Here is a 19,092-nt window from a genome sequence, read left to right on the forward strand (position 1 = left end):
CTTTTTTTAATCTCATCTCTCTCTCAACACACAGTTAACATCTCTTTCTCTTAACATAGTGGTATATTAGTTTCAGATGTACAATCTAGTGATCCAACAATTCCATATATCAGTGCTCATCACAGTAAGTGTTCTCTTAATCCCCTTCACCCATTTCACCCACCCTCTTCCCCTCTGGTAACCATCAGTTTGTTCTCTATATTAAAGAGAGATATATACTATTGTTCTCTCTACGGTCTGTTTTTTGGTTTGTCTCTTTTCTGTTTGGTTTCTTAAATTCCACATATGTGAAATCGTATGGTATTTGTCTTTCTCTGACTTACTTAGGTTTATACTGTCTACATCCATCCAAGTTGTTGCAAATGGCAAGATTAATTCTTTTTTATGGCTGAGTAATATTCCATTACACACATATGCGCGCACACACACACACACACACACACACACACACACATACGCACCATATCTTCTTCTATCAATGGACATTTGGGCTGCTTCTGTAATTTGGCTGTTGTAAATAATGCTGCAATCAACATAGGGGTGCAAATGCCTTTTCTAATTAGTGTTTTTGTTTTCTTTGGGTAAATACCCAGTAGTGGAATTACTAGGTTGTATGGTGATTCATTTTTAATATTTTGAGGAACCTCTATATTCCACAGTGGCTGGACCAGTTTGCATTCCTACCAACAGTGCATGAGGGTTCCAATTTTTCCACATCCTCGCCAACACTTGTTGTTTCTTGTCTTCTTGATTTTAGCCGTTCTGACAGGTGTGGGGTAATATCTCACTGTGGTTTTGATTTGCATTTCCCTGATGATGAGTGACGTTGATCGTCTTTTTATGTGTCTGTTGTCCATCTGTATGTCTTCTTTGGAGAAATGTCTGTTCATGGCTGAATTTTTTTTTTTTTTTTTTTTTTTTTGAGAGAGAATGTGAGTGGGGGAGGGGCAGAGAAAGAGGCAGAATCTCAAGCAGGCTCCAAGCTGTCAGAACAGAGCCCATGCAGGGCTTGAACTCATGAAACTGTGAGATCATGACCTGAACCGAAATCAAGAGTTGGACGCTTAACCAACTGAGCCATCCAGGTACCCCCATATCTTCTTATTTTTAAATTGGATTATTTTTTGGGTGTTGAGTTTTATATAAGTTATATTTTGGATACTAACCCTTTATTGGATATGTCATTTGCAAGTGTCTTCTGTTCACTAGGCTTTTAGTTTTGTTGGTTGTTTCCTTTGCTGTGCAGAAGCTTTTTGTTTTTATGTAGTCCCAATAGTTTATTTTTGCTTTTCTTTCCCTTGCCTCAGGAGATCTATCTAGAAAAATGTTGCTATGGCCAATGTCAGAGAAATTACTGCCTGTGCTCTCTTCTCTCTCTCTCTCTCTCTCTCTGTCTCCCTCCCTCCCTCCTCTCTTTTTAAGGTTTCAGGTCTCACATTTAGGTCTTCAATTCATTTTGAGTTTATTTTTGTGTATGGTGCAAAAAAAGTGGTCCAGTTTCATTCTTTTGCATGTAGCCATCTAGTTTTCCCAATACTATTTGTTGAAGAGACTTTTTCCCATTGCATATTCTTCTTTGTTGAAGGTTAATTGACCATATAAATGTGGGTATATTTCTGGGCTTTCTATTCAGTTCTGTTGATCTATGTGTTTATCTTTGTGCCAGTACCATACTGTTCTAATTACTACAGCTTTGTAGTATATCTTGATATCTGGGATTGTGATACTTCTGGTTTTATTCTTCTTTTTCAAGATTGCTTTGGCTATTCAGGTTCTTTGTGGTTCCACACAAATTTTAGGATTATTTGCTCTAGTTCTGTGTAAAATGCTGTTAGTATTTTGATAGGGTATACCATATTTTCTTTATCCATTTATTCATCAATGGGCACTGAGATTGTTTCCATATCTTGGCTATTGAAAATAACGCTGCAATGAACATGGGAATGCATATATCTTTTTGAACTAGTGTTTTCATTTTCTTTGGATAAATACCCAGAAGTGGAATTACTGGGTCATATGGTAGTTATATTTTTAATTTTTTAAGGACCCTCCATACCGTTTCCGTAGTGGCTGCACCAATTTACATTCCTTCCAAAAGTGCATGAGGTTTCCCTTTTCCTCACATCCTCACCGACACTTGTTTATTTTCTTTTTGATAATAGTTATTCTAACAGGTGTGAACTGATATTTAATTATGGTTTTGATTTGCATTTTCCTGATGATGAGTGATGTTGAGCATCTTTTCATGTACCTCTTGGCCATCTCTGTGTCTTCTTTGGAAAAATGTCTATGTAGATCCTCTGCCCAGTTTTAAGTAAGATTTTTTTTTTTTATTTAAAATTTTTTTTAATATGGAGCACCTGAGTGGCTCAGTCGGTTGAGTGACCGACTTCGGCTCAGGTCGTGATCTCAAGGTTTGTGAGTTTGGGCCCTGCGTCGGGCTCTGTGCTGACAGCTCAGAGCCTGGAGCCTGCTTCAGATTCTGTGTCTCCTCTCTCTCTGCCCCTCCCCGACTCATGCTCTGTCTCTCTCTGTCTCAGAAATAAATAAATATTAAAAAAAATTTAAAAAAATTTTTAAATATAATCAGATTTTTTTTGCCATTGATCAAGCTGTGTATGTTATCTATCTCAGTTATTAATCCCTTGTCAGATATATGATTTACAAATATATTCTTCCATTCAGTAAGTTGCCTTTTGGTTTTGTTGATGATTTTTTTTGCCGTGCAGAAGCTTTTTAGTTTGATGTAGTCCCGCTTGTTTATTTTTGTTTTTGTTGCCTTTTCTTTTGGAGTCAGATCCAAAAACTCATAACCAAGACTGATGTCAGAGAGCTTATCATGTGGAGTTAATTTTTGTGTATGGTATAAGATAGCAGTCTAGTTTCATCCTTTTGCATATGGCTGTACAGTTTTCATGGCTTATTTATTGAAGAGTATCTTTTCCCAGTATATATTCTTTCTCTTTTGTCATAAATAATTGACTATATATGTGTGGATTTATTTCTGGGCTCTCTATTCTATTCTGTTGGTCTATGTGTCTATTCTAATGCCAATACCATTAAGTTTTGTTTACTATAGCTTTGTAATCTAGTTTGAAATCAGGGAGCATGATACCTCCAGCTTTGTTCTTTCTCAAGATTGCTTTGGCTATTTGGGGTCTTTTATGGTCCCATAAATTTTAGGGTTCGTTGTTCTATTTCTGTGAAAAATGCCATTGGCATTTTGATAGAGATTTCAGTGAATCTGTAGATTGCTTTAGATAATATGGACATTTTAACAATATTAATTCTTCCGGTCAGTGAGCATGGAATACCTTTCCATTTATTTGTTCTTCAGTTTCTTTCGTCAATGTCTTATAGTTTTCAATTCATAGATTTTTCACTTCCTTGGTTAAACATGGAGTTGTTTTATTAATTTTCCTTTTTGCTAGTGTGTTATTAGTGTATACAAACACAATAGATTTCTGCATATTGATTTTGTATCCTACAACTTTACTGAATTCATTTATTAGTTCTAACAGTTTCTTTCTGTGTGTGGAGTCTTTTAGGGTTTTCTATATATAATATAATGTCATCTGCAAATAGTGACAGCTTTACATTTGTTCTTTCCAATTTGCATACCTTTTATTTTTCTTGCCTTATCGTTATGGGTAGGACTTCTGATACTACATTGAATAAAAGTGGTGAGGGTGGGCATCCATCCTGTTCCTGATCTTAGAGGAAAAGCTTTTAGCTTTTCATTGTTGAGTATGATGCTAGTTGTGGGCTTGTCATGTATGGTTTTTAAAAAAATGTTGAGTCACATTCCCTTCTTATCTACTTTGTTAGGTTTTTAATCATAAATGGATGTTAAATTTTGTTGAGTGCATTTTCTGCATTAATATAATCATATAATTTTTATCCTTCATTTTGTTAATGTGATGTATCACATTGATTCGAAGATGTTGAACTCCCCTTGCATCCTTGGAATAAATCCCACTTGATCATGGTGTATGATCCTTTTAGTGTATTGTTGAATTCAGTTTGCTAATATTTTGCTGAGGATTTTTACATCTATCTTCATCAGTGATATTGGCCTGTAACTTTCTTCTGGTGTCCTTGTCTGGTTTTGGTATCAAGGTAATGGTGGCCTTGTGAAAAGAATTTGCAAGTTTGCTCTCCTCTGCTGTTTTTTGAAAGAGTTTCTTCAATGTTTGGTATAATTCACCAATGAAACCATCTGGTTCTGGAATTTTGTTTGTTGGGACATTTTTGATTACTAATTCAATCTCTTTACTAGTAACTGGACTATTTGGATTTTTCATTTCTTCTTGGTTAAGTCTTGGAAAATTGTATATTTCTAGGAACTTATTCATTTCTTCTAGGTTGTCCCATTTGTTTGCATATAATTTTTCATAGTCATCTCTTTGATCCTTTGTATTTCTGTGGTATCAGTTTTAACATCTCTTGTTATTTCTGATTTCATTTACTTGAGCCCTCTCTCTTTTTCTTGGGGAGTCTAGCTAAAGGTTTGCCAATTTTGTTTACTTTTTCAAATATCCGGTTCTGTTTCATTGCTCTTTTCTATTGTCCTTTTAATATATTTCATTTACATCTGCACTGATCTTTATAATTTCCTTCATTCTACTAACTTCAGGCTTTTTTCTTTTTCTAGTTCCTTGAGGTATAAAGTTAGGTTGTTGAGATTTTCCTTGTTTTTTTTTTTTTTTTTTTTTTTTTTTTTTTTTTTGAGGTAGGCATGTATTGCTATGAACTTTCCTCTTGGAACTGCTTTGCTGCATCCCATAAATTTTGGTATGTTGTATTTCCATTTTCATTTATCTCAAGTTGTTGATTTCTTCATTGACTGGTTTTTCAGTAGCATTTGTGAATTTTCTAGTTTCCTCTCATGATTGATTACTAGTTTTGTACCAGTGTGGTCAGAAAAGATGTTTGATATGATTTCAGTCTTCTCACATTTATTCAGACTTGTTTTGTGGCCTAACATGTGGTCTATCCTGGAGAATGTTTCCTGAGCACTTGAGAAGAATGTGTATTTTGCTGCCTTCAGATGGAATGCTTTGTATATATCTGGTCTAATGTTCCATATAAGACTGATGTTTCCTTATTGATTTTCTAACTGGATGATATATTCATTGATTAAAATTTGGTATTAGATATTTCTACTATTATTGTATTGCTGTCTATTTCTCCCTTTAAGTCTGTTAATGTTTGTGGTATATGTTTAGGAGCCTCTATGTTGGGTGCATAAGTATTTACAAACGTTATACCTTTTTATTGGCTTGACCCCTTTATCATTATGTAATGCTCGTCTTTGTCTCTTATTACGGTGTGCTTTAAAGTCTATTTTTTTCTGATCAAGGTATAGCTACCACAGCTTTCTTTTGGTTTTCATTTGCATTATTCCACCCTGTCATATTCAATCTCTGTGTGTCCTTATATCTAATGTGAATCTCTTGTAGGCAGCATATAGATGGGTCCTGGATTTTTTTTAACCATTAAAATGATTTTTTATCTGTTTATTGAAATATAACACAAATACAAAAAAGCACACAAACCACAAATGCACAGCGCAATGAATTTTTACAAAATGAATATGCCAAACACAAGAAAGAGAATGTGACCAGATCCCCAGAAGTCCTCATGCTGCCTCTCAGACACCCCCCTGCCCTGCTCCTCAGTGATAATTACTGTCAATTAGTACTTGATGACCTTTCCATAAATGAAATAATTCAGTATGTTTCTTTGTGTTTAGCTTTTTTGGTTCAACATTATGCTTGGACATTCATTTATGTTGCAGTACATAGCTGTGGTTTGTTTTTATTCCTGCAAATATTCAATCATAAGAATACGTATTATTTATTTGTCCATTATTTATTTGGGCATTTTGTGCTTTTGGTTTCAGACTATTAGCAATTACTGCTACAAACATTCTTGTACATGACTTGTGTTGCACTTGGGCCCATACTTCTGTCAAGTGAATTTTTTTTTAAATTTAGCCACTCTATGTCTTTTGATTGGAGAATTTAGTCCATTTACATTTAATGTAATATTTAATGTAATTATCTATAGGTGTGTATTTACTGCTATTTTGTTAATTGTTTCTTGGCTGTTTTGTTGTTCCTCTGTTTCCTCTTCTCTTTCTCTCTTACTTTGTGGTTTGATGACTTTTCTGTAGTGGAGTGTTTAGATTTCTTTCTCTTTATCTTTTTTTGTATCTACTACAGGTTTTTGCTTTGTGGTTATTATGAGGCTTACATATAACAATCTATATTTATAAGTTTATTTTAAGTTGAAAGTAATTTAAGTATGCACACATTCTAAAGCTGTACATTTTTACTCCCTACCACATTTTGAGGTCACATTTTACTTCTTTTTATCTTGTGTATTCCTTAGCTAATTATGTCATTATAGTTATTTTTTTAATGTTGACTTATTTTTGAGAGGTAGAGTGCAAGTGGAGGGGGTAGGGGGACAGAGGATCTGAAGCAGGTTCTGTGCTGATAGCAGAAAGCCCGACCCAGGGATTGAACTCAAGAACTGTGAGATCATGACTTGAACCAAAGTTGGAAGTAGATGCTTAACAGACTGAGCCACCCAGCTGCCCCTGTCATTATAGTTATTACTACTTTTGTCTTTTAACCTTCATACCAGGTATAAGTAATTAATTACCATTACTATATATTTACCTTTACCAATGAGATTTATGCTTTCATGTGTTTTGTTACTAATTAGCACCCTTTCCTTTCAGCTTAAAAACATCCCTTTAACATTTCATGTAAGTCTGGTTTAGTGGTAATGAACTCCTTTAGCTTTTGCTGTCTGGAAAACTCTCTCTTTCCCTCAATTCTGAATGATAACTCTGCTGGGTAGAGTAATCTTGATTGGAAGTTCTTGACTGGAAGCGTTTTGAATGTTTTGTGTTACTCCCTTTTGACCTACAGAGTTTCTGCTAGAAAATCTGCTGAGTCTTGTGGGCATTCCCTTGTACCGAACAAGTTGTTTTACTTGCTGCTTTGAAGATTCTCTTTAACTTTTGACATTTTAAGTATAATGCATCTCAGTGGGTCTCTTTGGGTTCATCTTATTTGGAACTCTCTAGGCTCTCTTGGATCTGGATGTGCTTCTTTCCCCAGTTAGGAAAGCTTTCAGTCACTATTTCTTCAAATAATTTTCTGCCCCTTTCTCTCTCTCTTCTCCTTCTGGGAGTCCTATCATGTGGGTGTTAGTCCATTTGATGTTGTCCTATAACCCCTTAAGCTATCTTTACCTTTTTTTTTTTTTTTTCATTCTTTTTTCTTTTTGCTGCTCTGATTGGGTGAGTTCCACTGCCCTGTACTTGAGTTCATCGATTCTTTCTTTGCTTCATTTAGTCTATTGTTGAACCCCTCTAATGTATTTTTTGTGTTTATTTATTTATTTTGAGAGAGAGAGGGAGAGAGAGAGAGGGAGAGAGAGAGAGAATGAGCATGAGTAGGGGAGAGGCATACAGAGAAGGAGAGAGAGAATCCCAAGCAAGCTTGGTGCTATTAGTGTGGAGCCTGATGCGGGCTTGATCTCATGAATTGTGAGATCATGACCTGAGCTGAAATCAAGAGTCAGACGCTTAACCAACTGAGCCACCCAAATACCCCACCTCTAATGTATTTTTAAGTTCAGTTATTGTATTCTTCATCCAGTGACTTCTGTTTGGTACTTATATTTTCTGTCTCTTTATTGAACTTCTCACTGTATTCATCCATGCTTCTCTCAAGTTTGGAGAGCATCTTTGTGACCATTACTTTGAATTCTTCATGAGGTAAACTACTTATCTCCATTTCACTGAGGTTATTTTCTGAGGTTTTATGTTGTTCTTTTGTTTGGAATATATTCCTCTGTTTCCTCATTTTGCTTGTTTCTCTCTTTGTGTTTCTATGGATTAGCTGAAACAGCCATCTTTTCCAGTTTTGAAGGAATCGTCTTGTGTAGATGAACCTTACTGCTTAAACTTACTGTAGCTCTTGGTTGTCTCTCAAACTTTTGTGATCGTCCAAGCAGCCCATTTTAATAGCTCCCAGTTGTTGAGTGTGCAAGGCCTGTTAGTGTCCCAGTGGGTGGAGTCTCAGTCAGCATGTAGATTCAGGCTGATTGGAAGCTATACACTCAGGTAGCAGATTTTAAAGTATGCAAATATATACAGTCCTGAGGGACCACGAGCATAAGCCCTTTTGGCCACAGAACAGGTGATCTGGAGGTCCCCAGGCCTGTGTTCCCTGAGAGCATCTCTGTAGCTTCTAGATGTGTGCCAACTCTGAAGCTTGCCCATGAGGCTGAAGTTCCAGGACAAGCAAATAGGCCTCTTTTACAGGGAGACTAGGGATGTGTTCCAGTCTGCGGTGCCATGGGGGTGGCAGCCTACCAAGAACTAGCTGCCTTTTATAGTCCCATGGGACCCAGGAACGCAAGCCTCCTGGCCACCAGAGTCATTCAAGGAGGTGTTCTGGGGTGGCAGCCACAAAGACTAGGACACCCGACGTGAGAACTAGGGCACCAGGCATGTGTGCTCCCCTCTGAGGGATGCTCCCCTCTGAGGGATGCTGGCAGCCTGGAGCATGGCAGAGGGATGAAGGTAAAACCACCTTCCAAGGGCTCTGGAAGGCTTTCCAGTCAAGCCTTAGATGTGTGTTTAATCAGAAGCCTGCTCCTCGGGCTGCAGCATCGGTGACAGCTTACAGCCCTCTTTCTCCAAAGAACTGAACTCCTGGCTCTGTTGTCTCTTGCTCTAGCCTGGGAGTGGTGGCTGTTTGAGAACTCTTTCTGCACTGGTTACAGGTCTAGGGGACCCATGAGCACAAAGCCCCACTACTTAGCACAAAGCCAGGTGATGTAGAGGTGGTCCCTGGCAGCAAGTGCAAAACTTGGGGTGCCAGAAAGGTGTAAGCTCATTCCCGGGAGACCGCAGTGAGGGAGAGAGGTAGAGGGGGAGCAAAAGGGTGGTGTCCCCTGGCCTGTGCTCCCTGAGAGCACCTCCATGGCCTCTAGGTGTGTGCCACACTGGTCTGCCACTTTCTCAGAGATGGACGTATGTTTTAGGCTGCTGTCTGTGTGGTGACCTCAGGACAGTATTCTGCCAACAAGTGTCTCTCTGATTGTTACAGTCCCGTGGGACCCAAGAACACAAGCCCCCTGGCCTCCAGAACCAGAATTTTGAGGGGTGTTCCTTGGCTGCAGCTGCAAAAACCGGGGCACCAGATGCCTGTAAAAGCTTTCTGTGGGAGATACTGTTATTGTGGAGAGTGGAAGAGGGAGAGCATAAAAATGGTGCCCGCCAGGGCAGGGCCTCTGTCCTTGGGAAATATGCCAACAGGCCGGGCTCCTGGGGCCGATGCTTTAAGATTAGTCAATGGACCTCTGACATAAAGTCACTTTTCAAACAGCTGCTTCTGCACTGGCCCTGGGTGGGGAGTCTATGCAAGCCTTTTAAGAGGTATTTCTCAGGCTGCTACAGCCCTCTGGGTCTCCCGGTTACCTGCTCCATTGCTTTTCAAAGCCGGATGTTTTGAGGGCTTGTTCCTCAGGTGCAGGTCTTAAAAGTTGGGGTGTCTGATGTGGGGTAGAACCCTTTGCTGCTCCGGGAGAAGGTCTGGGTTTGTGAGTTCCCTCCCGATTGTGGGTTGCTGTGCCGGGGGTGGATTTACAGGGAAATCAAGTCTTAGCCTCTGCCACCCACCATGATGTGGCTCTTTTCTTGTTTCTGGATATGCAGCAGCTGCTCAGCTGGTTGTCAGAGGAGAGGAACCTGGTCCATATGTAGCTGTGGGTCTGGTGTGTCCATGGGAGGGCCGAGTCAGAATCTGGGTTTTGATGGCTGTACTGGGGCAGGAGATGTCCTTGTTTGTAGGATGTTGTCACTGACAGTCCTGGGGCATGCCTTTGGTAGCACACTCAGCTCTTTTTGCTGTACTTGTAACTTTTCTGTGAGATTCTTGGTGTTTTTTTTGAAACTCCGAGGGTATTCATACCCTTTGATACAGTGATTTCATTTCTAGCAATCTGTCCTAGGGAAGTAATCAGAAACCTAAGCTAAGATTTATGTATATAGCTCCCGTACTTTTTTGTAATATGAACTGTAAATAACCTGGTATCTATCAGGAAAATGGCCAACTTAATTTAGATAGATTTCCTATTTTGCAGCAAGTAAAAATACTGTTTTGGAACAATTTATTGCCGTAGGAAAATTCTTGTGCTATGTTACCTGAGAAAGATGCACATCGCTGGGCAGTATCTCAAGTATTTATCCAGCATCTCTTGAGTTATAGCTGATGACTGCCATGGAAGCACTGAAACATCAACACCGTTTGCTGGGATTCCTGTGGGTAGTTTTCTTCTTTATACACATGCTATTTTTCAGAATTTCCAGAATGAGCATATATAATTTTCATAATCAGAACAAAAAGTTTAAAAAAACCAGCACATAATCCCACGGTCTCTCGGGAAACTTTCAGAGGCTTCAAAGGAGTCAGGACACTCGGGGTCCTTTGAGCACGTGGCAGTCCCAGGGCGGGGTCCCAGGTTTATCTCTGTTACCCTCATTTGCTCCGTTTACCTTTTAATTTTTTTAAGTGAGAGAATTTATATATTTTTTGACTTCAGAATGGATTGCTTGCATTTTTCTGAAAAGCTCAAGAAGTCAGAAAGGAACCGTGTGCCACCTCATTCCCAGACAACTGGTTTTGGCTCATAGTATGTGTGCTTTTGTGTGTCCACGCCGGACATTCTGTTTCTGCGCTGACCCGTGTAGGTGTCCTCGCAGCTGTCTTTCCACAGCGGGTGTGTTTCTGTGACTCACACTTTCTGGAGCGCTTTGGGGATGGTTCTGCTCGGTCCACTTGAAGACAGGGGCACAAGAGGAGGCTCTGAGGGTAGAGACTTTGGTTCGGTATATGAAGATAGCTGGTGTGAACCTTCCGTAAAAGCTTCAGAGGTCTCGTGGCATTCCCGGGCTCCCGCCCGAACGCCTAAAGAGGTGCCGGGAAAGTCAGGTGCAGGGGGACTGTGTCTACGGCACTACGTCCGTGCCACTCGGGTGCAGTGCAGGAGCATGAACTTGGCCACATGCGACTGAGTGCCTGGACTTAGCACGAACGAGGGCATGTTTCCCACTTTCCTTGGAGGTGTTATGAGGGTCCGTGTAGGGCCACATGGTCAACTAGGGACTTGTGGCAGTGCACAGCATTATGAATAAAAATTAAGCATCTGTAGAGAGGAAAAAACAACCGCAGCTTGAAAGCAAAGGTCACCATCCTGGGATGACAGACATTTGCTCCCTCCGGCAGTGCTGGCTGCACAGTCCCTCCCTCCCCTGGCAGATTAGCTTGAGGTCAAGAGGGTTCAGGTCAAGAAATAATGTGTTCACTTTCAAAGCTCTCTGGGGAAGGGTTTGGAAGATGGCACTTGTTTCCTGGGCTAGAGAGACCAACGTTGAATCATTTTGTTTTGTATTAACATAATGAGTTTATTCCATTCCTTGGAAACCTGGTTCAGTAATGAAAAGTTCTCAATCCCCAAAAGTGCTCTTTTTATGAAGATAAAGGAGAAGAAAACAAGGTGAGGAAAGGAAAAAGAACTTGCATGTTGACGGGGGTGTCTTCGGGGATAAGGAGCACCCAGGAATCCAACATGAGAGGCAGGAAGAGCAGGCACACAGGTATGGCACCAGAGAGTGGTGGGGAGTGGACGGTGACGCACAGGAAGTGGTTCTGCACGTCAGGAAGTATGTGTGCAGGTTACCTGGTGTTACATGAGGGTCTCAGCGCCAGCATGTACCAGAGGAAGATCCTGATGCTTGTTGGATGGGCCTTGGTCCTTAAGGTCATTTGCTTTGAGACACATCCTATCACTCTCTGGGCAGTAATTTTTTGGGGTATTAGCCAGTGGTTCTCAAGGTGTGACTCCTGGACTGGCAGGTTCCACATTACCTGGGAACTTGTTAGAAATGAAAAATTCCAAGCCCTACCCACAGATCTCCTGAATTCAGGCCTCTGTGGCCGGGGTGGGGGGTGGGGGGTGGGCAGTCAACTCTGGCTGATTCTGACACACCACTGCAATCGATGCCTGAGGTGTGGGAGAGCCTTCCAGCCTGCGTCAGATGGGAAGTCCTTAAGTTTACACCACGTACCTTATCTTCCTACAAGTTGGAAATCGGCTAAGCAGGTTCATATTTGCAATAGGAACAATACATATTAAATTTTTTTCAAGTTTTTATTTAAATTGCAGTTACGATAGAGTGTAATATTAGTTTCAGGTGTAGAATTTAGGGATTCATATTAAATATTTTTGTGTTTTGAGGAACTGGCTGCTAGTTCAGCCTTATTATGTACTTTTAAGTTGAACTTTCAGAGCACTGTGACTGATGTTTAGTGTTGCTGCGAAACCTCAGCACACGAATTCCTGTTATGAGTACGTTTTCTCCAGCAGAATAGCCTGGTACCACCCATCCTCGTGCCTATTTCTTTTCATGCGAGGACTACCAGGGATGTTCCCACCATATTTGGCTCATACTTGCATCAGCGCTTTCGTTCATTCATTCGTTTATATATTTTTAAAGGACAATCTCCATTTTACTTTTTTCCAGAGACAGTTTTTCTTCAGTCCTTAAGGACTTAGCTCCTGACACAGGCTTTGGTGGGGGTCCTGGGGCAGCACCTGAGGGCCTGAATCAGGGTGGGGGAGTTCTGTCCTCGGTGCCTCAGGAGCTCCCAGGTCCCTTGCCATGAATGGCAAGCTCACAATGTAACGTAGTTTCACATGCGCTCGGAACCACGCAGGCGTCGAAGACTCACTTCCAAAATGTCCCTGGCGGCGGTGGCCTCTACTGTGTTCCAAGTAATGAACTTTTTTTTTTTAAATGTTTATTTATTTTGAGAGAGGGCATGCGCAGAGCCAGGGAGGGGCAGAGAGATGCGGGGGTGCGGGGAGAGAATCCCAAGCAGGCTCTGCACTGTCAGGGTGGAGCCCCATGTGGGGCTTGATCTCAAAGTGTGAGATCATGACCTGAACCGAAACCAAGAGTTGGGCGCCTAAGGACTGAGCCACCCAGGCGCCCCTGAGTAATTAACTTCTTAATGGCTTTGTCCCGGGCCTGCGACGGGCACAGCTGGAGCAGCGGATATGCTACATGCAGCCGTGGCCCTTTCTGCCATGACTGTTACTCCTTTCCTTGGTCATCTTGGAGACGAGGGCCCGAGAGATGCATCAGAGCTTCTAAAAACATTTGACGGAGACGTGAGAATAACTTATGGCCTTCTGTTGGAAGACTTACCTCAGATTTTAGCTAAACTGGATTTAAAAAAATTTTTTAATGTTTATTTTTGAGAGAACAAGCACGCATAAGCAGGGGAGGGGCAGAAGGAGACACTGAATCTGAAGCAGGCTCCAAGGCTCTGAGCTGTCAGCACAGAGCCCAACGTTGGGCTCAAACCCACGGGAGCTGCGAGATTGTGACCTGAGCCCAAGTCAGATGCTTAAGCGACTGAGCCACCCAGGCGCCCCTGGATTTTTTGACTATCAGCATTTTTCAACTTGCCATGACACCCACTCCCCATGTGTGATCACTTTGTGTAATACTGCAAAATGCTACATAAGCTCTGATTCACTGGACAGTCTCATACCTGCTGAAAGGCTGACTCTTCTGAGCACCATATGCCCTGGGCTTGGTGTGGATGATCGGTCAGGCAGATGTGCACCAGCCGCACAGCCAGGCGTGTGCACCCGCCTCTCCACCTCCGTGACCAGCTTAGCCCCGTCTCTTCTGACTGTGGGGGTGACCGTCCAGAGTTTCCTCAACTATGAACTGGGACAGGGTTGCCACAGCTCCGTGTCATTGAAAGGGTTATGTTGATGAACGCTTGTAGAAAGCACATTTCTTCCGGGAATTCTCGGTGCCCGCTGCTGTCACCATGATATCTGTGATGGCTGAGTGCGTAGATCACGTTCCTATGCACTATGCTTAGCAATGTCAGAATGAAGGAGCATTAATGGCAATTTTGCAAACCTGGGTATATTTAAGAAACGCTGTATAGTAAGCATTTGGAAAATCTTTTTTTCAAAAGGACTTAAAAAGAAGTTTCTAGACCTAAAACACATCTGTCTCCCATCAACTACAACTTGGTTATCTGCAATGACCTACAACCTGCTTGAGCTTCAGCCCATTTTGTCATCTGTAAAAGGGATAATGTTACTCGCCTCATGGAACATGTATGAAGATTAATGGAACATGGAACATGTACAGATTCATGGAACATGTATGAAGATTAAGTGAAAAAATATGGCACAAGATATGCACTGGGTACATACTGGAGGTGCTCCATTCTGAGGTAAGCATCTCTCTGCTCAGCATTAACTGGTCGTTTCTCCAATATTTAGAACACAAGTGAAAAGTATCATTAATTGCAGAGAAAAAGTTTTTATTCTTTGATATATAAAACCAACAAAACTTTAATGTGTAATACAACATAGGTTTGTTTTTTTTTTTTTTTTTTGTTTAAGAAGAAAATGGCAGAAGTAAAGATCTGGGTACAAAAATACACTCAAGCAGCTGTTCCAAGAAATTCAGAACTCCTAATATTATAAACAACAGCATACAAATCTCGGAGTGGTAGGTTTTTTCTTCTTTCCCTAAAAAATTATTCACATTTGCTTAATTTAAAACATGTTAAGAAATATAACTTTCCTTCTTGGTGACAGACCAGTTACTCAACAAGATATTAAAAAACCAGCAATAACTCAGCAAAAGAACATTTCATTTGTGATAGTAACTAGCATTAGACTTTTGGTTCTATAATACTTATCGTAGTAAAAAAAACCCACTTCTGACTGCTTGGATGCCAGAAAAGATGCTCATACAGCTCACTGGAGCCCATAAATTTGGATGTTTTTGGACTCTCACCCTCTACCTCAACGGGAGAGCATCTCTGGTCTTCCCTGTGCTTAGGAACACAACCAACAGTGATCCTGGCACACAAATAACAAAATCAAACATAGCTGCAGGAAACCACAACTGCTCAATAAAAGCTATTTCTGCCTAATAAATAGTTTCCAAAGGAAAAATTATTTGCTTTTACACTTAATGAAGAAAAATGAAGATGTTGAGATACTGTTTTCAATCTGTTAGCAGCCTGACATCCATGAAGTCAGGACAGTTCTGTGGCTGACCAGCAGGGGGTGCTGGACCACAGGAGAAGCAGCTGTATACTCTCCCAAGAAAGGCATCCTAAAAAAATATTTTTACTTGTATTTATATGAAAGCTTTATTTGGTCAAAGTTTAGTTCTCAGAGTATAAGTGTAACATTTTCTCCTCCACATTGGATTCAAACAAAATACACTTCATATAATATTGGATCAAACATGAATAAACCTATAAAATTACTAAATATATAAATATTGCTGGAAGATCAAAGGGAAGTGATAATGAATTTACTCTGTGTTAAAAATCAGTAAGTTCCACGTGACTTGTGAATTTAAAACAAAGATAACAGAAACTACACATCCAAATGGCTGTGAGCTTTCAGAGGCCTGCCAGGGGTGTGTGGTGGGCTTATCCATCATTTCCACTGAAAATATTTCAAAACTTGACCTCAGACTCAAACCCCAGGAAAAGACTAGTTTTTATCTCAGAGTTAATGGTGGCTTTTGGTCACGGAAGTATTGCCGAGACTTACCTTCCAGTACCTTCCAACCCCGCAGGGCTAAGTTCGCCCCGCCCAGAGGCTGAGCCCCCGCAGGTGCCGTGATCCATGTGAGCTTTTCCCTGGGATGTGTGGGGGTCCGGCACCCGCTTGGCTGTCTGAAATTCAGTGTCACTGGTCATACCTGTTACAGGCTTGGGCGCATTGACTCTTCAAAGCCAGGCTCTGGCTGCCACCTTCCTCCCTCATTCCTGCCGGTGAGCGGAGTCTGCAGGGCAGCCGGGGCGCGCACTCACGACAGTGCTGACGTCACAGGTTGTTTTTGCACAGGTCACATTAAAGACACGAATCTATGTTTCAAAAGGAATTTTAAAGCTTCATTTATAAAAGTATTTTCAAAACGAAGTATTTTCTGCACCTGGTCAGACCCTCTCTGCCACGTTATTTACGAAAGTGCTGGGACCTGCCCCCGGCTGAGCACTGACTGCACGCGTGTGCATTTTCTGTTCCGTGGAGAAGTCTATAAAAATAGTATCTGTATTTTCTATCCGTCAGCTGGAACACACGCGGGGTGTGGGCCAAGAGGGTGGGATAAATAAAAACAACAAGGGGCCCGAAGCGCACAGTGCCTGTCCCCACTCGCACCCGGGACCCGCGGTTACCAGCGCCTCCAGGGGGCGCGGCGGCCCTACAGCGTCACGGCCGGGCCGTGCTCCTCCACGGCGCCAGGGGGCAGCGGCAGGGCCAGGCTGTGGCGAGGGTCCGCGCGCAGGGAGCTGAGCAGCCTGTGCGCCGGGCCCGCGCCGTTGACCCGCGCCTGGCTGCCCGGGGGCGGCGGCCTGGGCGCGGGCCGCGGCTCCAGCACGCCCTCGAGCACCACGTCGGGCTCGTCGTCGCTGTCCGCGTCGTCGGGCTGCAGGTGCAGCAGCGCGGGCGCGGCGGGCAGGCTGTGGCGGCTGGCCGCGCTGTCCGAGGAGCGGCCCGAGCTGCCCGACGCGCGGCTGCCGCGCACCACGTTGTTCCTCTGGTTGGCCGGCTTGACCGTGACGATGAGGTTGTGGCTGTTGGCGATCATCATGTCCGTGACCTGGTCCAGCGTCTTCCCGGCCACCTCGATGCCGTTCACCTCCAGGACCTCGTCGTCCACGGCCAGCAGCCCGGTGCTCTCGGCCAGGCCGCCGGGCACCATGCGCGAGATGAAGATGCCCGGCACCTTCTCCAGGCCCTGCGGGGCCACGCGCACGCTCGTGCCGTCGCGGATGTAGAAGCCCAGCGGCTTCTGGCAGCCGTGCCTGTACAGCCTCACGCGGCGGTGCGTCTCGGGCAGGATGTCCACGTCGATGATGGAGGACACGGGGCGGAAGTCGTGCGGCAGGCCGATGTGCAGGTGTGCGCGCCGGCGGGGGCCGTCCTCGCGCAGCGCCAGCGCCTTCCTCCGGCGGGATAGAGAGCCACCGGCCCCGAAGCTGCAGTGCTCGGCCTCCTCTGAAACAGCAGAGGGGGTGGCGGTCAGGATGGGGGGAGGTACTGGTCAGGACAGGGGGCGGCACCGGGAGGGGGAGGCGGTCAGGACGGGGGTGGGGGAGGCGGTCAGGAGGGGGGCGAGGCATCGGAGGGGGAGGCACCGGAGAGCACGGCGACGCCTGAGGGCTGGGGCTGCCCGTGGGGTCTGGCTCTCTGCCGCTTACCTGTGGGCTGCTCCTCGGATGTGCCCTGGGACCCCACAGAACTCTGAGGCAGTGGGCACCACCATCACATCACATCTTTCAGCTAATTCCCTACAAGTCTCGCCCAAATGTGTAGCACTTCACTTTTCTGGAAAGTCTCAACCTCTAGGATGATACTCTGGAGTAACTTTCAGAGCCCACAGCCATCTGGCATCAGTTGGGCTGGCCATATAGTTAAGTCCAATCGCGTCCCTACAGTTAGCTCTCTGGAACTCTCCAAAACCACCCCCACACAACCAACATGACTGCAAGGTGAAGAGGCAGGAATGAGACTACAATAAAGAGAATTAACAATGGATGGAAGGCTTAAAAGTGCCTGATTACATTCTGGGAAGACGGCAGAGCAGGGGCCCCGGGAATCTCCCCCCCCCCCCCCCCCCAGATGACAACAGCAGGGGCGGAACCTGTGTGATGGGGCTGCTTTGGAACTGTGGACTCTGCCCGAGGCCTGCCACGTGTCCAGGAGAAGTAGTCGATTTTGGTCCACTCCAGCTCGCAGCACAGCAGCACCTACCCGTCCCGCGCCCCAGCCATGTGGCAGGCAGCCGGGCACGTGTTTCTGGAGCAGCCCGCAGAAGCCAGGTGGACGAAAAGGACCCTGTCCCCCAAACGGCAGGAGGCCACGCTCTGACCACACAGGTGCGGATTCAGAGGCTGGCGGCCATTGCTGTCACCCCTCCAGCTCGAGTGACTTCAAGGGGATAAGTGCCCTCTTATCCCCCTTTTGTTTTCCACTTTTCCCCTTTCGGGAGCCACACGTTAAAGACTAGGACATTGAAAAACAGCTGCCTATTTGGGGGAAATTAGGAAGTGATGGCACATGTCCAAGGAAAGGCTCAGAAAAGACCGGGGAAGACATTAAATGGACACCTCAGGCTGACCCCCGGCACAGAGCCTGCAACCATGAAAAGAACGACGACAACAAAACAGCAAACCCTGGGGAAGGGGGAGAATCTGATTTCCAGAGTAATCCCATCATGAGATTCGAATGTCCAGCGCTCAGCAAATCACAAGGCACACAAAGAAACAGGGGACTTCGGCCCATTGAAAGGAAAAAGATAATTCAACAGAATCTGTCCCTAAAAAGGACCCGGTGTCAGATCTACTGGAGAGACTTTAACACAATTGCCTTGAGACCATGGGGAAGATGGTGGAATAGGAGGATTCTGAGCTCACCTCCTCCCACAGACACACCGAATACACCCAGGCATCCCCTACATATGATGCAACTCAATCTGAGAACAACCTGAAGCTAGTACAGTGGCTCTTCCACAGCCAAGGACAGAAAGAAAAAGCCACACCAAGAAGGACAGGAGGGGCAAAGACTGAGTCAGGAAACAAACCCCTGGCACGTGAGAAGGGAATCACAGATGCAGAGAGGATATCACACTCCCTGAGGAGTAAGGGGATCAAGCCCAATGGGCACCCGTGGTCCCGGGAACCTGCACCAGGAAGATGAGTCCCCATAATATCTAGCCTTAAAAATCAGCAAGGCTTAACCCTGGAAGCTTTGAAAACCAGTAAAGCCTAATTCCAGGAGAGCAACAAAGAAATCAACGAGGAAATAAAAAAAATTTCCTGGAGACAAATGAAAATGGAAACACAATAGTTTTTTTAGGATGCAGCAAAAACAGTTCTAAGAGGGAAGTTTATAGCAATATAGGCCTACCTCAAGAAACAAAAAAAGTCTCAAACAATC

General features: G+C 43.8%; 1 protein-coding gene across 1 annotated transcript in view; it reads right to left on the minus strand.

The window, feature by feature from the left end:
- Positions 1 to 14,383: 14,383 nt before the first annotated feature.
- The window catches only part of PARD6G (par-6 family cell polarity regulator gamma), a 92,217-nt gene continuing 87,508 nt past the window's right edge, over positions 14,384 to 19,092 (minus strand). Inside the window, exon 3 of the mRNA XM_078435085.2 lies at positions 14,384 to 17,151. Coding sequence (XP_078291211.2) covers positions 16,355 to 17,151 — 797 coding nt within the window. The 3' untranslated portion in view covers positions 14,384 to 16,354. The remainder of the gene's footprint in view (positions 17,152 to 19,092) is intronic.

This window comes from Panthera onca, chromosome D3 (assembly GCF_046562875.1).
Source record: "Panthera onca isolate mPanOnc1 chromosome D3, mPanOnc1 haplotype 2, whole genome shotgun sequence".
NCBI classification, from domain to species: Eukaryota; Metazoa; Chordata; class Mammalia; order Carnivora; family Felidae; genus Panthera; species Panthera onca.